The sequence below is a fragment of the Pelecanus crispus genome, chromosome Z (assembly GCF_030463565.1).
Source record: "Pelecanus crispus isolate bPelCri1 chromosome Z, bPelCri1.pri, whole genome shotgun sequence".
In the NCBI taxonomy this organism is placed as follows: domain Eukaryota; kingdom Metazoa; phylum Chordata; class Aves; order Pelecaniformes; family Pelecanidae; genus Pelecanus; species Pelecanus crispus.
This window is the reverse complement of record NC_134676.1, coordinates 44,304,378-44,326,347: the sequence shown is the minus strand read 5'-3', so window position 1 is coordinate 44,326,347 and position 21,970 is coordinate 44,304,378. Positions and strand designations below refer to the sequence as shown.

At 41.0% G+C, this 21,970-nt stretch overlaps 1 protein-coding gene across 2 annotated transcripts in view; it reads left to right on the top strand.

Annotated features, from left to right (window-relative positions):
* Window positions 1-21,970, top strand: part of KIF27 (kinesin family member 27) — a 31,635-nt gene that overhangs the window by 2,095 nt on the left and 7,570 nt on the right. For both annotated transcript variants that reach the window (XM_075726203.1, XM_075726204.1), the window contains exons 3-11: window positions 478-1,436; window positions 12,940-13,083; window positions 15,441-15,632; window positions 16,784-16,959; window positions 17,340-17,473; window positions 18,026-18,181; window positions 19,239-19,444; window positions 20,317-20,514; window positions 20,871-20,984. In XM_075726203.1, the coding sequence (XP_075582318.1) occupies window positions 478-1,436; window positions 12,940-13,083; window positions 15,441-15,632; window positions 16,784-16,959; window positions 17,340-17,473; window positions 18,026-18,181; window positions 19,239-19,444; window positions 20,317-20,514; window positions 20,871-20,984 (2,279 nt within the window). The remainder of the gene's footprint in view (window positions 1-477; window positions 1,437-12,939; window positions 13,084-15,440; window positions 15,633-16,783; window positions 16,960-17,339; window positions 17,474-18,025; window positions 18,182-19,238; window positions 19,445-20,316; window positions 20,515-20,870; window positions 20,985-21,970) is intronic.

The window sequence follows — 21,970 nt, the reverse complement described above, 5'->3', positions numbered from 1 at the left end:
CCAAAAGGTCCAACTACCTGAGCTATACAGAATAGAAATTCTGTTCTTACCATAGGCTAGGCATAATTTCTACTACAAACATTTTTCTTTTTAGTCTCTTTTTTAAAAACTTGCAAAATATCCTCTGAACTGACTTTGCTCATACTTGTTCTAGATAGTTCTAGATTGCAAATTGCATATGGCAATGTATAAATGAGTAAAGCTGTCTATTGTGTTTAAGATACTGTTTCAAATGCTATGACACAATACACCCATATATTAAATATCTGCAGGTTTGAGATGTGTTGTACCTCATGCTTTTCACATATCAATGTCTTATTTTTCTATAGCTGTATGCTATGACCTTATAATAATGCAGGCTTGTGTATTTCTCTAATTTGGGTTTATAGTTTGACTATCCCTAATTGCTGTAAACTTTTGCTGAAGAGTTTCGAATTAATTGGATTATTCTTACTTTCTTTGGTTTGGTGTTTGAAGTGATTGTTGGTGCTAAGGAATTCCAAGTGGAATGTGCAGATGAAGTGATAAGCCTGTTGGAAAGTGGCAATGCAGCTCGTCGTACAGGCACAACACAAATGAATGAGCACTCTAGTCGATCTCACGCCGTTTTTACCATCAGCATTTGTCAGACACAGTCTGCAGAGTCTCAGAAAAATACTGATGCTGCACAAGATTCATCCTGGAAATCAGTCCGGATGATTGCTTCGAAATTTCATTTTGTGGATTTGGCAGGATCAGAGAGGGTGACAAAGACTGGAAATACTGGTGAACGCTTCAAAGAATCAATTCAGATCAATAGTGGTCTGTTGGCCTTGGGAAATGTCATCAGCGCCCTTGGAGACCCAAAAAGGAAAAGTGTACATATTCCATACAGGGATGCTAAAATTACTCGTATTCTGAAAGACTCCCTTGGAGGAAATGCCAAGACTGTCATGATAACGTGCATAAGTCCATCCTCATCAGACTTTGTTGAATCTTTAAATTCCCTCAAATATGCCAACAGAGCCAAAAACATTAGAAATAAACCAGTTGTCAATTACAACCCTGATCAAGACCGGATTGATGAAATGGAACTTGAAATCAGGTTGCTTCGAGAAGCTTTGCAGAACCAGCAAGTCAGTAATCAGTGTTCACACGACTTAAATCATGAAAGAACTCGTATCAGTTCACTTGAGGAGCAGCTCACCCGGCTTCAGGTTCAATGTTTCAGTTACAGAAATTGTGTAGATGAAGCCTTCCCATTTCTGGTTGATTTGAATGATGATGTTAGCTTAAAAAGCAGTCAGCGGGACAGGTTGCAGAGCTGGATCACTATGGTACAGGAAGTAAGGAAGGAAGCTCTCACCATGCAGGAAACCGACACAGGGATAGGGACCAGCCAAGAGCCGCATCACATCACAATTCTTCAGCTGAAGAGGGAACTAAAGAAATGCCAGGTATTTAATTAAAAGTTGATTATTTAAATAACTGTGTGAAAGAGCAGTCTGCTAAAACTTGAACTCAATTTTGAAAGATGTAGAACTGTTACGCTTACCTGTACTTTATTTGACAGTTTAAATTTAATTCACAATCTTTTATAATTTTGTTTGTCTAATCCCTGGGACATAGCTTTATTTTAATGGGTGATTGAATAGACAATCATCTTAATCATGACAGAGATAGGTAAAGTAATGTTATATTTTGGCTAGTCAGTTTCAAGACGATTCTATGAGGCTGAGCTGTTTTATCTGTTAGATTTTTGGTTTTAGCTACGCTAGTGTGCTAGGTCTGGCTGGGATGGAGTTAATTTTCTTCATAACAGCACACAGGGTGCTGTGTTTTAGATTTGTGACCAATACAATGCTGATAACACACTAACATTTTAGGTCTTGCTGGAGAGTGTTTGCACAGCATCAGGCCTCTGTTTCTGCCTCTGCCCTGCCAATGAATAGATTGGAGGGTGCGCAAAAGGTTGGGGTCACAGACACACAATGAAGCAGGTGACCCAAACTAACCAAAGAGACATTTCATGCCATATAACATCGTGTTCAGCAATTAAAAGGGAGAGGAGGAGGTTTAGGGAGGTTAGCCATATTTTGCCTGGGAACTGGCTGGGCCTCTGTCAGCCTTGGGAGGTGGTGATTGATTGATTGCCTTTGTGTCATTTGTTTTGTTTTATGTTCTTTCTCTCTTCTTCCACTTCACCTTTACTTACTGAACAATTTCTATCTCGACCCAGAAGTTTTCTTGCTTCTGCTCTTCCTCTGCTCTTTCCCCATCCCACTGGGGTTGGCAGGGAGAAGTGAGCGAGTGGCTGTGTGTGCCAAGCTGCCTACTGGGGTTAATGCACAACAGTCCTTTTTGGTGCCCAACATGGGGCTCAAGGCCTTTGAGATAATAACAGACCTGATTAGAGTGTGCTAGATTAAAGTTCTAGCTGTTATACCTGTTTAGGTAAATTTGAGTGGCTGTTGCAGATCATGATGCTGGCATATTTACTTGGGTGCTGATTTCTGTGTTTTCTCGAATATTCCAATGCTTGATTCCTTTCTTGGAATTGAATGGATTGGATTTGATGGAATTGGATTGATTGGAATTGATGGAGTTTCTTGATTCCTTTCTTTCTTGCTGTACCAGCGACTCCAAGAATGTTTAATGACTGTTTACAGATTTTGCTGTTTTCCTTTGCTTGGGATGGCTATGATAAAACCACTGCCTTCAGCCTAATCTGGTATTTGGTTCCTATATCGCTGGTGTCCCAGTACTCGAAGAACCATCTCATGGACAAAACCAGCAACTATACCTTTCCCCTTTTCTCCTCTGAGAGACATTTTGTGGAGGGAGGAAAGCATGGTATCTGTTCCTTCCTCTCCTCCAGGATAGGATTTCATAGCCTTGATGTAATGGCTTCTCAGTTCCTTCAATATCCTTGTGTAATCAGACTGTTCATACTGGTGTGTGTTGTGATCCTGTTTCTGATTATTGTTCATAAGGTTAAAAAACAAATTGCAGATGACACACAGGAATATGTTCTAAGGCAATGGATCCCTGGGGTAGCAGGGTGTATGAGAGGAGTTGGGCAGGTGCATAGGGCCGTTATTACCTCCGATAGCTTGGGATTTCACACCTGAACAGGCTTGTAAATGCATCAAACTAATACACAGTTTGAAGGAGGGGAGGTGAAGCACAGTGACTTCTAAAGCTATGTTGAGACCTGGCCCATGCCTATCAAGCTACTGTCCAGTGCTCTCAGAGATGCAAGAGGGTCTCTGGATCTAAAAGCCGACAAACAGGCACTGAGAAGTCCCTTGCTCTGAGGCCACACAAACAGACACTAAACCAGAGACCGAACCCTCAACTGTAATAGCTGCTCCTGTAGTCAAGAAGAAACAGTGGAAGCAGAGGTCAACTCAGTTAGTAAGAGAAGCAGTAGCTCCTCCTGAGATGGGGGAGAGAGGAAGAATCAGAAGAGGCAGCCTATTCTGCAGCAGGACAGGGAGCAAAAAGAGAGAAATTGTACGAGGCAGAAACTAGCTGGTCCCTATCCATGACCAAACTGCAAGACAGGCAGAAAGATTTTGGGGGTAGTGGGGCTAACCGTCTGGAACTAGAAGGTAGGGAAGCACAGCAGCTGGGATCCATTGCTAGGGATGGTGGGATTGACAGAGGGATCGGAAGAGAGGCAGCCACCCACAGCCTGCAGGGGTGGCTCTTATTGAGCATGAAGACAAGGTACCCTCTTCAGGAAGATATTGTAACCCAGTGAGGCAAGTGGACTACCACAGAGGAAAGTATCGAGTGTCTGAGAGAATTAGCAGTGGTGGAGGTGGTCTACAATGACATGGACAATAATCAGGCCCCCGAAGAGCCGAATGACACACAGTGCGCATGGTCTGCGTGGCAGAAGTCTGTACAGAGTGCACGGATGTCATGTGCCAGCAACCTAGCAATGGTGGATTGGGCCGACGTCAAGGCACCAACTTTGTATAGACCGGTCTGCCAACTCTGGCAATTTGAAGAGAATCTCTATTCCCCCTCCCTGCTATGGGCCTGCATCTCAGCTGTGGAAAGACTGTTCCACAAGGTCCGGCAACTCGAAGAGAATGTGGATAATCTCTCTCCCTCCTTGCCTCTGCAGGCCAGCATCTCAGCTACCACAGATCAGCCTTTCTCTGCTCAAAGAAAAGGGAACCATGGGCACATGCCACGTGCCACCCTGTCGCTCTATCTGCATGACTGTGGGGAGGATATGAGGAAGTGGGACAGTGCACCTACTTTGGTCCTGGAAGTCTGTATACATGAATTGCGGGAAAAAGCAGTGGTTAAAAAGAGTCCTTCCAGGAAGATTACTGCTCTGGTTGTTGTCAAGCAATTCCTGAGATGCCGTAGATGGGCTGAGGACCCCTCTCCTCTTTCTGTTACTGATCCAATGGACCCTCCCAGGAGACGACCTAGCAGCTATGGTTTCCACTCACCTGAAAGCCGTCACCAGAAGGCATGTGGCGACCCGAACAGGGCTCCCGCACAAACATACAGCCATCCAGGTCTCCGGCTGCAGGGAGTGCCTGAGCCTGTCACTCGTACTGGAGGGCAGCAGGGACTGCAGATGTCTTCCGTCTGGCCAGGTGAATGATCTGCTCAGCCTGTGGCAGAGCTGGAAGAGGAAGTGGAAAGGCTAAGGAGTATCAGGGAGTGTGAGAGGGAGATAGATTGGTGGAGCAACACCCTACCATCCCTGGGGCCAAGGCAGCAGGTGGAGGCCCCACAAGAAGCAGAGGATCCCCTACCCGCTTGCCAGCAAGTGGAAGGACGGGACCTAAGAGATGCAGGGGAATGGAAACAGGTCCCTGCCCAGGGCGGAAGGCAAATCCCCTCCCGGCCTCCCTCACCTTCCCAGTTGCCCTTACAGAACAGATATGGGGCTCTGGAACTTGAGGGCCAGGCAAGTGAAGATGTAGGCGAAGGTCCAGCCAGGGGGTTGCCTAGGGCGAGTCAGTCAGCCCCACACATTACAACTGCCCCTGTTAAGAAAAAAAGGAGGGTCATTGTCATAGGTGATTCCCTCCTGTGGGGAACAGAGAGCCCAATCTGCTATCCGGACCCATCCCACAGGGAAGTCTGCTGCCTCCCTGGGGCCCAGGTTAGGGACATTACTATGAAACTCCCCGATCCGGTACAGCTCTCCAATTATTACCTATTACCTGGTTATGCAGGTTGGCAGTGATGAGGTTGCAGAGAGAAGTCCAAAGGCAATCAAAAGGGACTTCAGGGCACTGAGGCAACTGGTTGAAGGATCGGGAGCACAGGTAGTGTTTTCCTCTATCCCATCAGTGTCAGGGAAGAATGCTGAAAGGAAGAGGAAAGCTCAGCTGATTAACAAGTGGCTCAGAGGCTGGTGCCATTGGTGGAATTTTGGGTTTTTTTGATCATGGGGAGGCTTACATGGCACTGGGCCTGCTGGCAGCAGATGGAGTTCAGCTATCTCCAAAGGGGAAAAGGATTCTCACTCATAAATTGACGGGACTCATTAAGAGGGCTTTAAACTAGGTTGGAAGGGGGAAGGGGATATAATCAGGCTCATTAGAGAGGAGCCTGAGGGTGGCATGGCAACATTGGGGGTGAAATCGATAGCCCATCTCAAGTGCATCTACACCAATGCACGCAGCATGGGCAACAAACAGGAGGAGCTGGAAGCCCTTGTGCAGCAGTATAGCTATGACTTAGTTGCTATCACAGAAACATGGTGGGATGACTCTCATGACTGGAGTGCTGCACTGGAGGGCTATAAGCTCTTCAGAAGGGATAGGCAAGGAAGGAGAGGCAGTGGGGTGGCTCTGTATGCTAGGGAGTGTTTCAATTGTATAGAGCTCAACAGTTGTGACGATAAAGTCAAGTGCTTATAGGTAAGGATTAGGGGGAAGGCCGACAAGGCAGATGTCCTGCTAGGAGTCTGTTATAGACCACCCAACCAGGATGAAGAGATAGATGAAGCATTCAGATTATTCTGAAAGCTGGTTTTGCTATAAAACAAAACAAGGTCAAAAGGACCTTTATGAGAAATCTAGTTTTTGGGAATAAAATGGCAAGATGGGTGTCATCACATCCTAGCAGATGTGATCAATAAGGTAACAGCCATGGCCCCTGTAGTTAACAAAAAGGAAACCCAGGCATTCCTAGGCATTGTGGGATTCTGGAGAATGCATATTCCTTGTTATAGTCAACTTGTAAGTCCTCTCTGTCGAGTGACCTGAAAGAAGAACTATTTCAACTAGGTGCCCAAGCAGCAGCAAGCATTTGAACAGATCAGTCAGGAGACTGTTCATGCGGTAGCCCTTGGGCCAGTCCAGACAGGACCACATGTGAGAAATGTGCTTTATGCTGCTGTCAGGGAGCATGGCTTCAGCTGGAGCCTCTGGCAGAAAGCACTTGGAGAGATCCAAGCTCGACCTCTACGGTTTTGGAGTGGTGGGTATAGCAGATCCGAAGCCCACTAAAACCCCAGCTGAAAAGGAGATGCTAGCAGCATATGAACAGGTTCAAGACACTTCAGAAGTAGTTAATGATGAAGCTCAGCTTCCCTTGGCACCGTGGTTGTACTGCATTGGTTGTTCAAAGGAAACCTCCCCTCTGCCCATCATGCAACCAACGCTATGCGGACTAAGTTGGTAGTGCTTAATCACACCATGGGCCTGAATGGGGAACCCCAACTGCTCTGGAATCCTGGAAGAGGTCATGGACTGGTCAGAAAGCAGAGACTTTGGAGCATTGCGGGAGGAAGTAACTCATTCTGAAGAGGCCCCACTGTATAATAGATTACCAGAAAATGAGAAACAATATGCTCTGTTTACTGATGGGTCCTGTCATATTGTGGGAAACCACTGGAAGTGGCAAACTGTTGTGTGGAGTCCCATATGACAAGCGGCAGAAACTGCTGAAGGAAAAGGTGATTTGAGTCAATGTGCAAAAGTGGAAGCCATCCAGCTGGCCCTAGATATTGCAGAACAAGAAGGGTGGATAGTGTGGTACCCATACCACCACCTGAAACACCGCACAGTACCCATACCACCACCCAAAACACTGTTTTGGGCCTTGAAAAGCAAGTTCTATGGTGACATGGCACCCCGGGAAGAATTGATTCAGACAATGGGACTCATTTCTGAAATAATCTCATAAGCACCTGACCAAGAAATATGGCATTGATCGGGTGTATCACCTTCCCTATCACGCACTAGCCTCTGGAAAGATTGAACAATACAATGAACTGTTAAAAACTGTACTAAAAGCAATGCGCACTGGGACATGTCAGCAGTGGGATGCAAATTTAGCAGAAGCCGCTTGGCTAATTAGTACCAGAGGATTAGCTAACTGACGTGGACCTGCCCAAACAAAAACCCTATGTATTGTAGAAAGAGGTAACGTCCCTGTAATGCATGTAGAGAACTGGCTGGGAAAGGCAGCATGGGTTGTTCCTCCCTCAGGAAAAGGCAAACCTGTTTGTGGGACTGCTTTTGCTCAAGGACCCAGGTATACTTGGTGGGTAATGTGGGAGGATGAGGAAATCTGATGTGTACCTCATGAGATTTAACCTTGGGGGAAAATAACCCATGATTTGAGTTGTATATTAAAATATACCTAAATCAACAGAGAACAAGCCTCACAAAAAGCCAAGCAAATGCAGCAGTGACCCAGCCTTAGCTGGTTTTGATGTCCAGTAACTCAACATAAAATGCCTCTGCTGTCCTTAGTGACTACCATAACAGACAGAACCCAAGTCATGGACTAAATGAACTCAGTGGACATTTTAGGAACATTTTATAGATATTTTACAGGAATGGCCGACAGACTAAAGGATGATATCTGTGTATAAATCAAAGGAGGAGAAGGGGGGGTGGTTATTGAGGTTGTACTGGATAGTGTGGGACTTGAGCATGGCATAAAGGGTATGGAATATTGAGTGGAGATTGTACTGGGTCTGGCTGGGATGGAGTTAATTTTCTTCATAGCAGCTCATAGGGTGCTGTGTTTTAGGTTTGCGAACAATACAATGCTGATAACACACCAGTGTTTTAGGTCTTGCTGAACAGTGTTTGCGCAGCATCAAGGCTGTCTCTGTTCTTTCCAGTGAATAGATTGGGGGGTGCACCCCGGCGTGGGGGAGACACAACCAGGCAGATGACCCAAACCAACCAGAGATATTTCATGACATATGACATGCTCAGCAATAAAAAGGGAGATGAGGAGGACTTCAGTACATTAGCTGTCTTTTGCTCAGTAGCTGGTTGGGCATCAGTCTACCTTTGGGACATGGTATATGATTGGTTTTTCATTAATTGCCTTTGCATTACTTGTCTTGTTTTCTTTCTCTCTTCTTCCACTTCACCTTCACTTACTGAATGATTTCTATCTTGACCCACAAGTTTTCTGGCTTTTACTCTTCCTTTGCTCTTCCCCTGTCCCACTGGGGTTGGGGGGGGAGGTGAGCAAGTAGTGGCTATGTGTGCTTAGCTGCCTACTGGGGTTAACCCACAACAACTACTTTCAGTTGTCCAGAAAACTGAGAAACTGTTTTGAATCCTGCAAATAAACTAGTCTGTCAGAAGCATTACAGATACAGCTACAATGCAGATGTTTTCACTTGCAGGTAACCCATGGGCTAAGTTTTGCAACTTCTACCTAATCTTATCTAATGCTATGTATGTAGTATACTAGTCTATCTAACACTATGAATTTGCAAGTGCATCATATATTATCATTAAGTAATTTATTAGCCTTTATTTCTTCAGCAATGTCTTCACCAAGAACTCTTATGTTTCCTTTTCATTATCATGCCTTCAACTGAGTTTCTAATCTATTTACATATTTCTCTGTCTCATCACTTTTCTAACACTTGCTTGTGTTCTGTATCAGCTTTCTGCTTTTTGGTGGCATCGTACTTCTAGCTGTGTGAGAATTTCAAAACAAGATATGGGATTCTTAGCATGCAGATATCCCATGAGGATCCTGTCATGCCGGTAGCTCTGATTAGCTCTTTCTCAGACAGCAGATAATAGTGCTACACAATGACCTATGGGAAGAAGAGCTCTCAGGCTTCTCAAGCATGATAATGTCTCCTTGCAGAACCGACACATGATCAGATAAATAATTCTTGTAGGAAACATCCCCATATACTTTTAGGAAGTGCGTATTTTGGATGTACTGAGTTGAAATGTTGACTATGAATAACAAAACATCCACAGTAATGCAGATTAGTGTACAATAAACAGAGCCTCACATGAAAGTTAATTTTATAACTTAAAATACCTGTACACTAGTTTGAAACTGAGTGAAGTTCTGGTGTAAGATGAACAGCTCAGAAAAACTAATCTGAGTCTGTCTTCTAGTAGAAGGAGACAGTGCTCCAACAACTTAGAATTTTATAACATCGACCCATTTTCAGTTTGCACACCAAATTGTGACAAGCCTGTAAGAGTGTTTTCAGGCAATTGCATGTACAAATTCTGTCTTTTCTTTGTTCTCAATCTAAATCACAGCTTTTTTCTTACTTCTTGATTTTATTCTGTAGCTTATTTTAAACCTCTGTTTCCCAGGTTCAGAAAGTATGAGAGCTGAGTTTAAACTTAAATTTCCCCAGGTGAGTATGCCATCCATAGCCAGGAGGAGATGGTTAGGGAAAGGCTAAAACAAACAAGACAGTACAGAGTCTAGAACAGGACTTGCATATGGACAGTTTTAATAGCTAATAGTGGACCTATTCTTGTGTGTACATACATATTTATTTGCTAACACCTACGATTGCCTGGATAATGCTGTCTTATACAACATAAAAATACTGGCGCAGTGGGTTAGCCATAGCTAACAGGTGAACTCCCACCCAGCCACTCATTCACCCCTCCATCAGCAGGACTTGGGGAGAGAAAATAGGAATAACAAGAATGAGAAGGCTCGTGGGTTGAGATGAAGACGGGGAGGTTGCTTACCAATTAAAAAATGGTCCTAAATTGGAGAAAAATTATTTCATTTATTGCCAATTAAAAAAAATATTAATTACTCATTTAGGTAGTGGGGATCAAAAAGACAAACACTAAAACAACACCTTTCCTCCCCCCCTTTTCCAGGCTTATCTTCCTTCACTCCATACTCCTGTCCCTCACTGCTGAGTGGTGCAGGGACATAGTGGGGTGGTTTATGGTCAGTACATAGCAATTTCTCTCTGCTGCTCTTTCCTCCTCGCACCTCTCCTCTGATTTGGCATGGGCTCTGCATGGGCAGCAGTTCTTTCAGGAATATTCATCTGCCCCAGCGCAGGTCCTCCCTAGGCTGCAGTGTGAGCATCTGCTCCACCATGGAGCTCCTCCTCCTTCTCCTCCTCCTGGTGTTCCCTCTGCTCTTTCTCACTCTTCTGGTTCCCTCCTCTTCTGCCTGTCTGGCATTTTGTGCCCTTTCTTAAATATATTATCACAGAGGTGCCACCATCTTGGCTGAGGGGCTCAGCTGTGTGGTGGGTCCACTGGAGTCACCTGGAACTGGCTGTGGCCAGCATGGGGCAACCCTGGTCTCTTCTCATAGATGTCACCCCTGTAGTCACCCCCACCAAACCCTTGACACCGACATCTAATACAACTGAGCAAATATATTCTGATTTTAATTATGTATGTTTAATACAATATAGACAATATGCCACTTAGTTTTCTATGACTTCATCCTGCCCAACTTTGTCACCATGCTAACATTTGTGCAAGTTTCTTTTTTTCTGTAGTTGGCTCAATTCTGCATAATGATACAGCACCAGTGGGGGACAGGATACACTTGTCAACTACATTTAGTAGAAACATTTGCCTTGGTACGTAGACTTTGGAAAGAGTTCTATTCTCTAAAGAGGCATCAGGTTCTTGAGTGCATTCTTGAAAGCTATTAAGAGTTGTCTTGGAGAAAGATGTAGGTAAGCTAGTTGTACAGAAGTATCCAGTTTTAGAACACTAAGACATGACGTTTCCATATTTTGTATTTGGCTTCTACAGGCTTTCTGGAAGAGTAACAACATTTGGAAGTCTCTTTCAATCAGTATTGGATTATTTATCCACAAGAACATCTGAAGAAGCATTCTTATGGTTTCTTTAACCTTTAGGCTGTTATCCAAGTTGCAGAATGAGGAGAGCTGTCCTTATTCTTTCATTTGAGAAGTGTATTAATCTTATGATTGATGCTGAGATCTTGTGGCTATATCTCACAGCACCCTAAAGAGAATAATTTGATTTAGATATCTACTTCAATAAAGTAGCTTTGGTTATGAGTACACTTGTCACGAATGCAGGTTTGTGAATCCTGCTGATTATGTCAATTCACTATGAATGAGTGACTTCACACAGTTTGATTTAGTAACAGTTAGAATTTACTTGTAGCAAATTGCAGAATTTGATTATAATATTTTTAATAGCACTCAATCATCAATGATTAATAAAGTGATTAGACAAAATTGATCAAAAGAGTGACTTAGTTACAGATTCGAAGATGGCAAGGTTCACTCTATTACTACATAGAAGCACATAAAAGAGACTTAAGTCACACTGAGTTAGAATGATTCATAAAGGGACTGCGTATATATGGAATAAAGGGGACCCTCCCGTTGAGTCACGAGGTTTAGACTAGACCCCCTTGCTTTCTAAACTCCTTCTCAGAGAGGAGCCAAGGTGCGGCTAGGTCTAGTCTTAGTCTCAGACTTGGTCAACGGTTTATATGCATAAGGATAATGTATATATATGTATATATGTATATCTAGTACATAGGAAAAGTGTATAAAGGAAATTGGGTTATATGAGAGAGAGAGAGAGAAATCGTATGTAGGGGATACGGAAACCCTCCCATTGAGTCACGAGGTTCAGAATGGACCCCCTTGCTTTCTAAACTCCTTCTCAGAGAGGAGCCGAGGTGCAGCTGGGCCCACTCTTAGTCTCAGACTTGGTCAACGGATTATGAGAGTAATGCTATAAGAATAATACAGCAGTATAAACCTCCCTTTAAAATTAAATCATACATCTACAAGCTACTTAAATTGATTCATGCATGCACACTTGCAAATATAAATGCATATATGAAAATAGTATACTTGTTAAAAATTTCCCTCGACTTTAGTGAAATACTCATGTCTAATGCATTGGCATTTCTCGACGGGCGAGAGTAGAGTCTCGAGGAGTGAAGAATATCAGCAGCCCAGGCTCCATTGTCGATATCTGGCAATGGAGTTCTGGTAGCAGCAGACTTTTGGAATCTGCTAGTTTTCACTGACTCTGAGAGACATTTCGATCAGAGGGAGATGCTGGTGCGGCCCACAGCAGTCCAGGAGAGCTCAAAGGGTCTCACTTAGGACTGCTGTTTGTAGGATTGTGAGCTGATTGACTTGAATCACCAGTAAATTTCCATCTGAGCCACAATTTGGGTTGGTAGTTGCTGGAATTCCAGTAACGATGACACCACTGTGTTTCAAGGCTGTCAGGGGTAGCTGTTTGTTCTTGCTCCCCTTGTTAGCCATAATACAAAGATTTTGATAAGGACAGGGCCGCTCTCTGCTTCAGCCATGTAGGAGTTTCTAGTACAGTTAAGGGGCGCTTAACTGACTAACTTGCTACACAAAAGCAGCAGCCTGGAATTCCTGAGATCGTAAAGCCGTTGAAGAGAAAGAGGAATGTGGGGCGGGGAGTGCACCACTGCCACATTATTCCCTTTGAAAGAAAGAAAGTTGTCAGAAGAAAATCAATAGATGAAACAGAAGTGAAGGAATAACTGGTAGAAACCACAGATAACCACTTAGACAATTTGCCATGCATACCTCAGAACTTTGCAGTTCTGATCACATCTTTTAACAATAAATGAGGGTTTGTGGGGTTTGGGGTTTTTTTTCATTTTCCAACTGTAAGAATAATAATGTCCCCTTTTCCCCAGCTGAACTTTTCTTTTATTATCTAGCAGGCTCTAGTTATGGATGAAGAAGTATTTAGCCAGAAGGATCATGAACTGCAGGTACTGCAGAATCAGATAAAGACATTACTACAGGAAAATGAAGAACAACTGGAATCTTTAAAGGAGGCTCAAGAAACACATAGATTACAGGTATTTTCCCTCTGGTACACATTACATATATCTGTATTGAACCATTGTTCCACTGTATGAATGCATTTGTTATTTCAAGACAGGTCCCTCAGGATTTTTTTGGACATAACTACCTATCAATCTTACGGGCATTTTATTTTAATTAGAGCTGTATCACTTCATGAGTGGAGTTCCTCTAGTGGGTGAAGCACAACAGTATGATGCCTGAAGTTTGTATATCAGCCTAGCTGTGCCATAGCCTTCCTGCATAACATGAGGTGAATCATTCACCCTCCCCATGCTTCCTAAAGCATAACATGCACCCCTCTGCCCAGAAGTGTATTATTGCTAAGTAGTTTCAGGACAATTAATGAATTAGGATTTGAAAGGCCTTTAAAGATTCTTTAGAATCTAGAAAAGACTATAAAGATTCTATAGAATGCTTTAATTCAAAGATTGTATAGAAACATATTTTGTTATAGCTTTATTGAGAATTAGAATATTGTTCCTTTTTGACTTTATAAGACAGAATTTCATCCTAAGTTTCTGAGCATTTACTATTTGAGAAAGCTGAGTCACATAGTGGAAACACTGCTTGCCTCCTTCCTTTTCTAGATCTTGTGCTTGCTAATGAAATTATGATGGGCAGTAAGTGTATAACATTTCAAGATCCAGGAGACCATAAATAGAATAGTTAATATTCTCCTGGTGTTGCCTGTCATGTGGATGATAGATAAATTATTATCTGACTTTTTAAGAGAAAAGCATAAGCATGGCTAGCTAGTACTCTTCTCCTTATTCTGCTTTTTCTCCTTTTTCCTCCTCTTTGCTGATGGCTTGGGGAGAGTCAATGAATGAAAGGTAAGTATACTTGTCATCATCTTTTTCTTTCCTCTGTCTCTTTCTTTTCTGTCACCTCTGGCTAGATTGATTTTTTTTTTTTTTTAACATGTACAGCATAGTGTCAACTTATTACACTGAGATAATGCTTATATAAATTCTGGAGGATACAAGGTGAACAGAAGCAGTCACAGTGTAGGTAAAAGATCATGGTTGTTTCAGCATCAGAGACAGGAGAGAAGCTTGAGAGTTCTCAGGCACCGTTTTGGTACTTAATCCACTTAACTGCCACTTTCATTTAAAAACATATAAAATAGGTAGAATAATGAAAAGTAAATGTTTCTGTCAAATATTTTAAGTTGTATTCACAGGAATATGTAATTTAGTGATACATGATAGAACAAGAACTTTAGAAGTAGCATGTACTAGATAGATATTAAATGTTTATACACATATATATTTATGTAACAGGTGTTGCACTGTGGGGTTGTATGTACAAGGCTATCAGGGACAAAGAGTCTTAAAAGGGTTAAATAATAGCTTCAAGGTGGATCAGTTGGCCTTTACTGCTTTCAAAATCATAACAAATATGGTATTCACATATATATTCTGTTTCCTATGACACAGGAATATGTGTTGTATTCCAACAAAATGTCAACTTGCAAGTCATTCTCTATGTGTGTTTGGTAGGAACTTGCAGTCTAAGAAAACAAGATATAAAGAATGAATAAAAATTTATTATTCAAAGTAGGAGAATGCAAAATATCTTTCATCGAATACTTTCGGTTGACTATCACTAGCTGTTCTTCAACTCTCCTGTTGTTACTAGGCCAGATTTTAAAGGTACTTTGAAAAGAATTGGAAGGAATAGAGGGAGTTGAAAATGGATATAATCTTGGCCTTATGGGTCAGTCAGTTTAGGTAAGATAAGTAGTTTGGAACAATATACAGAGACTGCTGTAGGAGAAGCAGGTAATTAAGTTCTCCAAGCTAGCATTACCAGCAAAGTTGAGGCTGGGTAGAAGAAACAGAAGTAGCCCGTACAAAGGATCCTGGTACCATGTACATGTTTATGTTTTTTAATACAAATAATCCTTAAAGTGGAACTGCTCAAAGAGGAAGAGGAAGCCTGTATGCACATTCAATAAATCAGACTCAGACCTTGTGTTTCATTTGAACATTGTTGTTGAATTCCCATTTTATTTCTCCATAAACACACATATAAAGCAAACACAGGCTGATAAGTATGTCATCTACTTCTCACTAGATGCCTACATAATCTAATGTAACTTACCTGGGATAGGTCTTTCTGGACAAAAATGTGTCTAAAATTTAATGGAGTTGGGGTGCGTGTGTTACAGTAATGATATGTCATAGAATTTTCAGTTTGTTGCAGATTTTGCCTGTGCACTGCAGAAGAATTTAGTGTCAGTGAGTGATTTACAAGATTCATAACCTTTCTAAGGAATTTAGAAATGTTGAATATGATACAGAGCTCATGATCAGCAACAATTTTGCTTTGTTTTTTTCCCCATGAGAATGAGAAAATGGTGGAACAGCAAATGCTTATTGATCAGCTAAAAGAAAAATTAGAGAATTTTACAGACTTCTCAAGTGCTTGTGGAGATGGGCCAGCTGTTGTGGCATCTGCAAGGAGGCCATACAGTGTCCCACTCACAAAAAGTCTGCTACGCTCCCTTCACCCACCTTCAGGGACAGAGAGCCAAAAGGTAAGGTCTACCCAAATGTTACATTTTTTTCCTTTACTATCTAATGGTTATAGTTCAATAAATAGATTTGACATGACAAATTATGGCAGCTTTCTCAGATGCTGTTTATCTTCCCATTGAAGACTTTGAAAAATTACTTTTTAATGTCTTGCAGCATATGCTATGCCACTGTCCTGGTTTCGGCTGGGATAGAGTTAATTTTCTTCCTAGTAGCAAGCATAGTGCTGTGTTTTGGATTTAGGATGAGAAGAATGTTGATAACACGCTGATGTTTTAGTTGTTGCTGAGTACTGCTTATGCTAGTCAAGGACTTTTCAGCTTCCCAGGCTCTGCCAGGTGCACAAGAAGCTGGGAGGGGGCACAGCCAGGATAGTTGATCCAAACTGACCAAAGGGCTATTCCATACCATATGACGTCATGCTCAGTATATAAGCTGGGGGGAGCTGGCCAGGGGGCAGCAATCGCTGCTTGGGAACTGTCTGGGTGTCGGTCAGCGGGTGGTGAGCAATTGCATTGTGTATCACTTGCTTTGTATATTATTATTATTATTATTATTATTATTATTATTATTATTATTATTATTATTATTATTATTTTATTATAATTACTATTTTACTTTATTTCAGTTATTAAATTGTTCTTATCTCAACCCAGGAGCTTTCTCACTCTTACTCCTCCGATTCTCTCCCCCATCCCATCGGGGTAGGGGGAGTGAGTGAGTGGCTGCGTGTTGCTTAGTTGCTGGCTGGGGTTAAACCACAACAGCCACAATTGTCCAAAATGTTCAGGCTTAAAATTATCACTTACAAGTGCTAAGGCTGTAGTCTTTTCTGATGTTTTCCTGGGGTTTTGGACGGTTCAAATATGAAGCATTATCAAAAATTAGTTATTATTCTTACTTATATATTGAACACGTTGGATAATAAGTTGCTAACAGTACCTTCTTTCACATTTGGAACAAGTGCTCTAAGCTCTCCCAAAACCTTTTGTTACAACGGTTTTCCGAGATATTATAGAAAACCCCTGTAATTTTGCTTACAAGCTCAGGTGATGACAGACTCTTAAACTGAAATTTTCTTAAAATATCAGTAAATAATTGCTAAATTGTTGCAAGTGTTTTTACCCATCACTTTTTTTGTGTGCTTTCACAGGTGTATACCAGCCCCCCTGCCTTCTCCCTGGCCCGGGTAATGGCAGAATTTCATGCTCGCAGCCAGATGATACTGAGCAACATAGAAGATCAGGATAAAGTCCGTCACTGCGACCTCTCTGATCAGAGTGATGAAGAGGAAGAAAATACAGGCAGCCAAAAGAAAACGTCATTTAAGTAATTTTTTTCTTATTCTGTAATTTTTGTTACAGACAAATGTATAGCAAATGTAGTATTACTGCCTAATCCTGCCATAATGAGACCATTTGTGATGTTACTTATGGCAAACTTAAGGGACCAGCTGGGCATATTACAAAATAAGTTCAATAAACGTAGGTTTTTGATTTAATGAAGATTGCGTAGTCCTTGTTTTGGGGCCAGAATCTACCATGAAGATCAGGAGTGGTGGGGAGGTGGGGAGTAGATGGGAAAGAAAGTACAAATGCTTATGTGAGTTTGGGATTCTTCTCTATTAAGATCATGTACTTTGCTTGAAGCTTAAAGAAAAAAAAATCCCTGTGTGTTTGGAATATAGCATGTTTTTCATTCTTCCTTAGGCATTCCATAAACCGAACATGGACACGAAAACAGGCTTCTCTGTGCTTTCTTCCTGATCTAAGTGACATGAAATGTCAAGTAGACAAGTCTTGTTTATCGAACAAATCTGCGCTACAGACTGACACAACCACAGGTGAAATGGAAGTCATGAGAGCAAATCTTATTACAGTATCAGAATATGCAAGAATGTCTTTAGCACATGTGATTATATTTCCCAGCAAAATATGTGTATCTGATACAAATGTTTTTTTGATTATAGTTCAACATAGGCTTTTGATATGCTCTTCTTCTTCCTCTTTCTGAAACTAATGTCGGTGACCTTAATGTGTAAGTAATATTTATTAGCCAGAAAGCCCTTCACACATCAAAAAGCTGTTTAGATATAAATCTTTAGTACTGCTTTAATGAAAGAAAATAGATGCTATTATTTTATCCGAGATGCACTGAAATGGTTTCAGGAATATTTTTCCTCCCACTTAGGGTCTTGAAATGCTAGTGCATGCGAGCTTTTCTTTTTCTGTTTAGACACATGTCAGGGAAAAGACTCGTTGTGCTATTCTCTCCTTTTGATTCTTTTACTTCATATGGAAGAACTCCACATATTCAATGTTCCAGAGCACTATGTTTTGGAAACAGAGTGTATTCCAGACTTTTTTATCTCCGTATTGTTTTGTTTTCTTTCAAGGCGAAGAGATTGACAACCTCCAGAAAAGTCATGTTTTTAACATGCAGAAGTTAAAGAATTCAGAGTTGAGACTCACTGAGGCTGAGCAAAAAATGAGAGAACTTGCACTTAATATCAAAATGAAAGAGGAACTTATTAAGGAATTAGTAAGAACAGGTAACTGGCTACTGTAGGGAAAATTAGAATGAAGAAGTTCAGAAACAAAAGAAAAGGCATGAAACTTCTGAAGTCCTGCATATCTTAGTTTTTATGTAATTATCATATGCAAGAATACTTTTAGTAACTTAAAGATTCATTACTTTCATTAATTACATGCTATGATTGCACAGAAGGCTGTAAATTTTGATTACAGCCTACTCTGCTATGATACACCTATGTATTTGTTAAATATTTTTTGTGCTTTGCTGATTATTGCTTTTATCCACCAATAGTGTAATTTTTCGTGTATGCTCAGTGCTACTGATCTCTTCGTGGACATGTATTTGTCACATGGTGTCTGGGATAGGAGAGAAGATACATCACTGTGCTGGGAATGTAAGCATTCCCAGCACTGCTGTAGAGAAGCAGGAGTCAGAAGTGGATGAGGGAAAAGGTCAGTGTCCCTGTTAGCCTACATCCCTTACACATCTGTCCTGGTACATATATACCTGCTAGAAACTAGCCTTATGATGACAGTAAGGATCTCTGCTCAACACCTTCAATCACACTCTCTCCCGTGCATACCTTCTCTTGAGGTTGTCTTTTGCCACTGAGAAAGATTCTGTGCCCCCAAAAATACTACTTCGGGAAAGATTGCCCAAACAGGGCAAGTCAGAGCGTAGAAACACAATCCAAAGTTGTTTACTGATTATTAAGCTGAAAGCTGAGAAATAAATGGCGTATTCTTCTGGAAAAAGCAAAATTTATGAAATACAGGAGAGCCATTTTGGCAAAGACTACAGTAGGCAGAAGAATTTCTCTTTATTTGGCACTCAGATGGCACTTTACTTGGTGACATCAGGTGACTCATGAAGAATTCAGATTTAAGACTCCTTCCTTTATCTCTGTTTCAGAGTTAGAAAGGAACTGCATGTTCCTTTAGGGTTGGAAAATGTCTCAGAAATTATTGGTTTAGCCACAATGAAGTAAGTAGTGATTCAACTACAGAATTAAGTATTAAATTTCAACCGATTATCCTGCTGTTTTTAAACTATTTGGATATGGTGTCTTAAAGGTAAGGATGCTCAGTCTGTCAGCAGGCAATATTCTTTGAAGATAACTAAACTGGAGCAAGAATCTGAACAGGCCAAAATGGAACTGGCTGAAACACAAAAGTGGCTTCAGGAGCTGGAGAGTAAGGAGCTGAGAGACATTCCTGAGAAAGCCAAGTTACAAAAAGAGTTCCGGAAGAAGATGGATGCAGCTAAGTTGAAAGTGCAGGTATTTCTGATCTGACCATTAAGATATGCAAATCTCTGTCTTGCTATGACCTTTGAACCTTAACACTCTGCTTGTAAAACTCTCACCAGTTTTACACATTGGAAGCTGGTTGGATTGAAGTAGCTAATGAGAGACTTAATACTATTACACTCAGAATGCTATTTAACATATATGTGGTTAGATGCATACAATATTTTCTTGGTACATAAGAAACCAAGAAAAAACTAGGTGATATGAGATACTCATACACCATTGTGTGTAGTACCATAAAAGAACCTACACGCGGAGACTATTACAAGTTTATTACCTGCCATAAAAAAATCTATGTTTTATGAAAATACTATATAAATTCTAGTTCTAAGCAAATCACTATGATGGTTTGCAAGACCAGGCCCAATACAGCCATACTTGCTTGGCACTGACATTCTACTTTTAAGTTCTGCTGTACCAAGGTTTAAATTCTGTGTAGGGCCAACTTAGGTGCTCTGTGCCTCCTGGTCCTAGAATGGTGGGTCAGACAAGCACCGTACAGGAGGTAGCTGGCTTATTGACTTGTGCTCAGGACCAGCATTCTGGCACCATTATGTCTCTGCATATTTTCCAGAGCTGTGATTTCTGTTAGATTTTACTACTTCCGTTGTATTGCCAGGCATGAAGTGTATCTTTACCTTTTCATGTTGCTTGAGATTAATTCTGCCTGTGCTGACTTCAGCAGATAGCTCAGAAACCAGAGAAATAACAAGTGATTGTTTGGGCAGAAGTTAGTAAGTCTTGCTGACTCTAAGAATTCAGTTAAATAAAGAATGAAGCTGAGTCATATTTTTGTTTTAAGTTTTCCTGCTATTAAGCTGAAATTTGCCATAAACATTCAGGCCTTACAGAAGAAGCAGCAAGACACTAAGAATCTGGCTTTGTTATCAAACCAAAGTGAGAGACAAGCAACAGAACTTGAGCAGAACGTGGCTCAGATGAAGTATCAGCACACCCAGCTACAGAAGAGACTGTGTGAAGAGAGCGAAAAAAAGAAGCAGCTAGAAGCAGAGATTCAGCAGGACCAGCAACAAATTAAAGTAGGATTCTTCCTATTTCTTTATGACAAAGAATGAGATGAGCCAATTTTGGCTCTGCTTCCCCAAAGACAGTAAACTATACTGCCAGGCTTTCCATAGTTTTAAATAATGACTTTCTTGACAAATGCACTGAAGAGATTGTCTATAAACATTTTCACAGAAATCTTCAGTTTGCCTTTCTCTTCAGCTTTTGTTTGTTTGTTTGTTTTATCACATGACATCTAGCCCTGAATTGCAATTTTATATGTAAATTTAGGGTCAGTATTTCAGGTTATATACTTGTGTGGACTCTGACATTAAAAGCATTTTAAAAACAGACTGAGGCAGGAAGAGTGGGGGTTTTTGTTTGTTTATAGGAACTTCAACTGAAGATGGAGCAACAACAGAAGATCCTTAAACTTAAGGATAAAGAAATTGCTGCATTTAAAAAGAAGAAACATAACTCAGTGGGAACTTCACAGAAGCTACAGGTAGCTAATCTGTTCTGAATCTGTGTGGGCCCTGGAAAAAACATTTTTTTCTTAATCTGTAGACATCTTTGAAAGTGTTTGGAAGAAGAAAATTCCATCATAGTTTTGTGTGCTTTTTTGCTGTAGCAAAATTGGGAGTATAGTCTAGCAGCTCTTTTACTCTTTTTGAATGAAGGAAAGAAGCACTAACATCTTTTCTTTCTATGATTTGTCAAAGATGCTGAGTCAGACACCTGAGAATTCAACAGGTTTGGTTGTCTGGTAGGTTTGAGGGTGATGCTGATGAGCTCTCTGATATAAATGACAGAGGTCTATGGTTTGGGTTGTTCCTAACAAGGTTAGAAAAGTAGGTGTCCTATGCACCAGTGCCACCTACATTATTTCAGATGTGGTCATTGGAACATGAGAGTTTCATGAGTTACCCAAAGTCTTTAAAGGTGAAAAGAAATTTTAAAATTTAAATAAAGGCAACTTTTTAGCCTTACCAGGAATATATCCACTGATAAACTGTGGCTTAAGAATAGATTTATAATGGACTGTGCTAGCAGGATCAGAGCTCTCATTTACTGTCTTTTTTTCTGTCAACATCATAATTTCTTGTCACTTAATGTTTTTCCACGAATAGCTGGTCTTGGGCAACTATAATGCAGTGAGGATGGACTAGCTGAATTCTTGTGGTACCTTCCAAACCTGGTTGCTGTGATTATATAGAAGACATCTATTTACAGAACTGTTCTTAGAAAAAGAATACATTTCGTTAAAGGCGTCTGATACAAATTTGTTGATACAAGACGTAGCAATGTAACATTGCTGAGCCTCTTTTTAAGTCAGTCCAATTTCTGTACTATTCTGAGTCAAGATTCTGTTCAGAATTAATGTTAGCATTAGAAATGTCAATTTCTTCTACAGTTTTATCAGTTATTGTAAATAAAGAAAAATATAATCATAAAATTTGGCCCCAAAAAGTCCTGGTTAGTGCTGTCTGG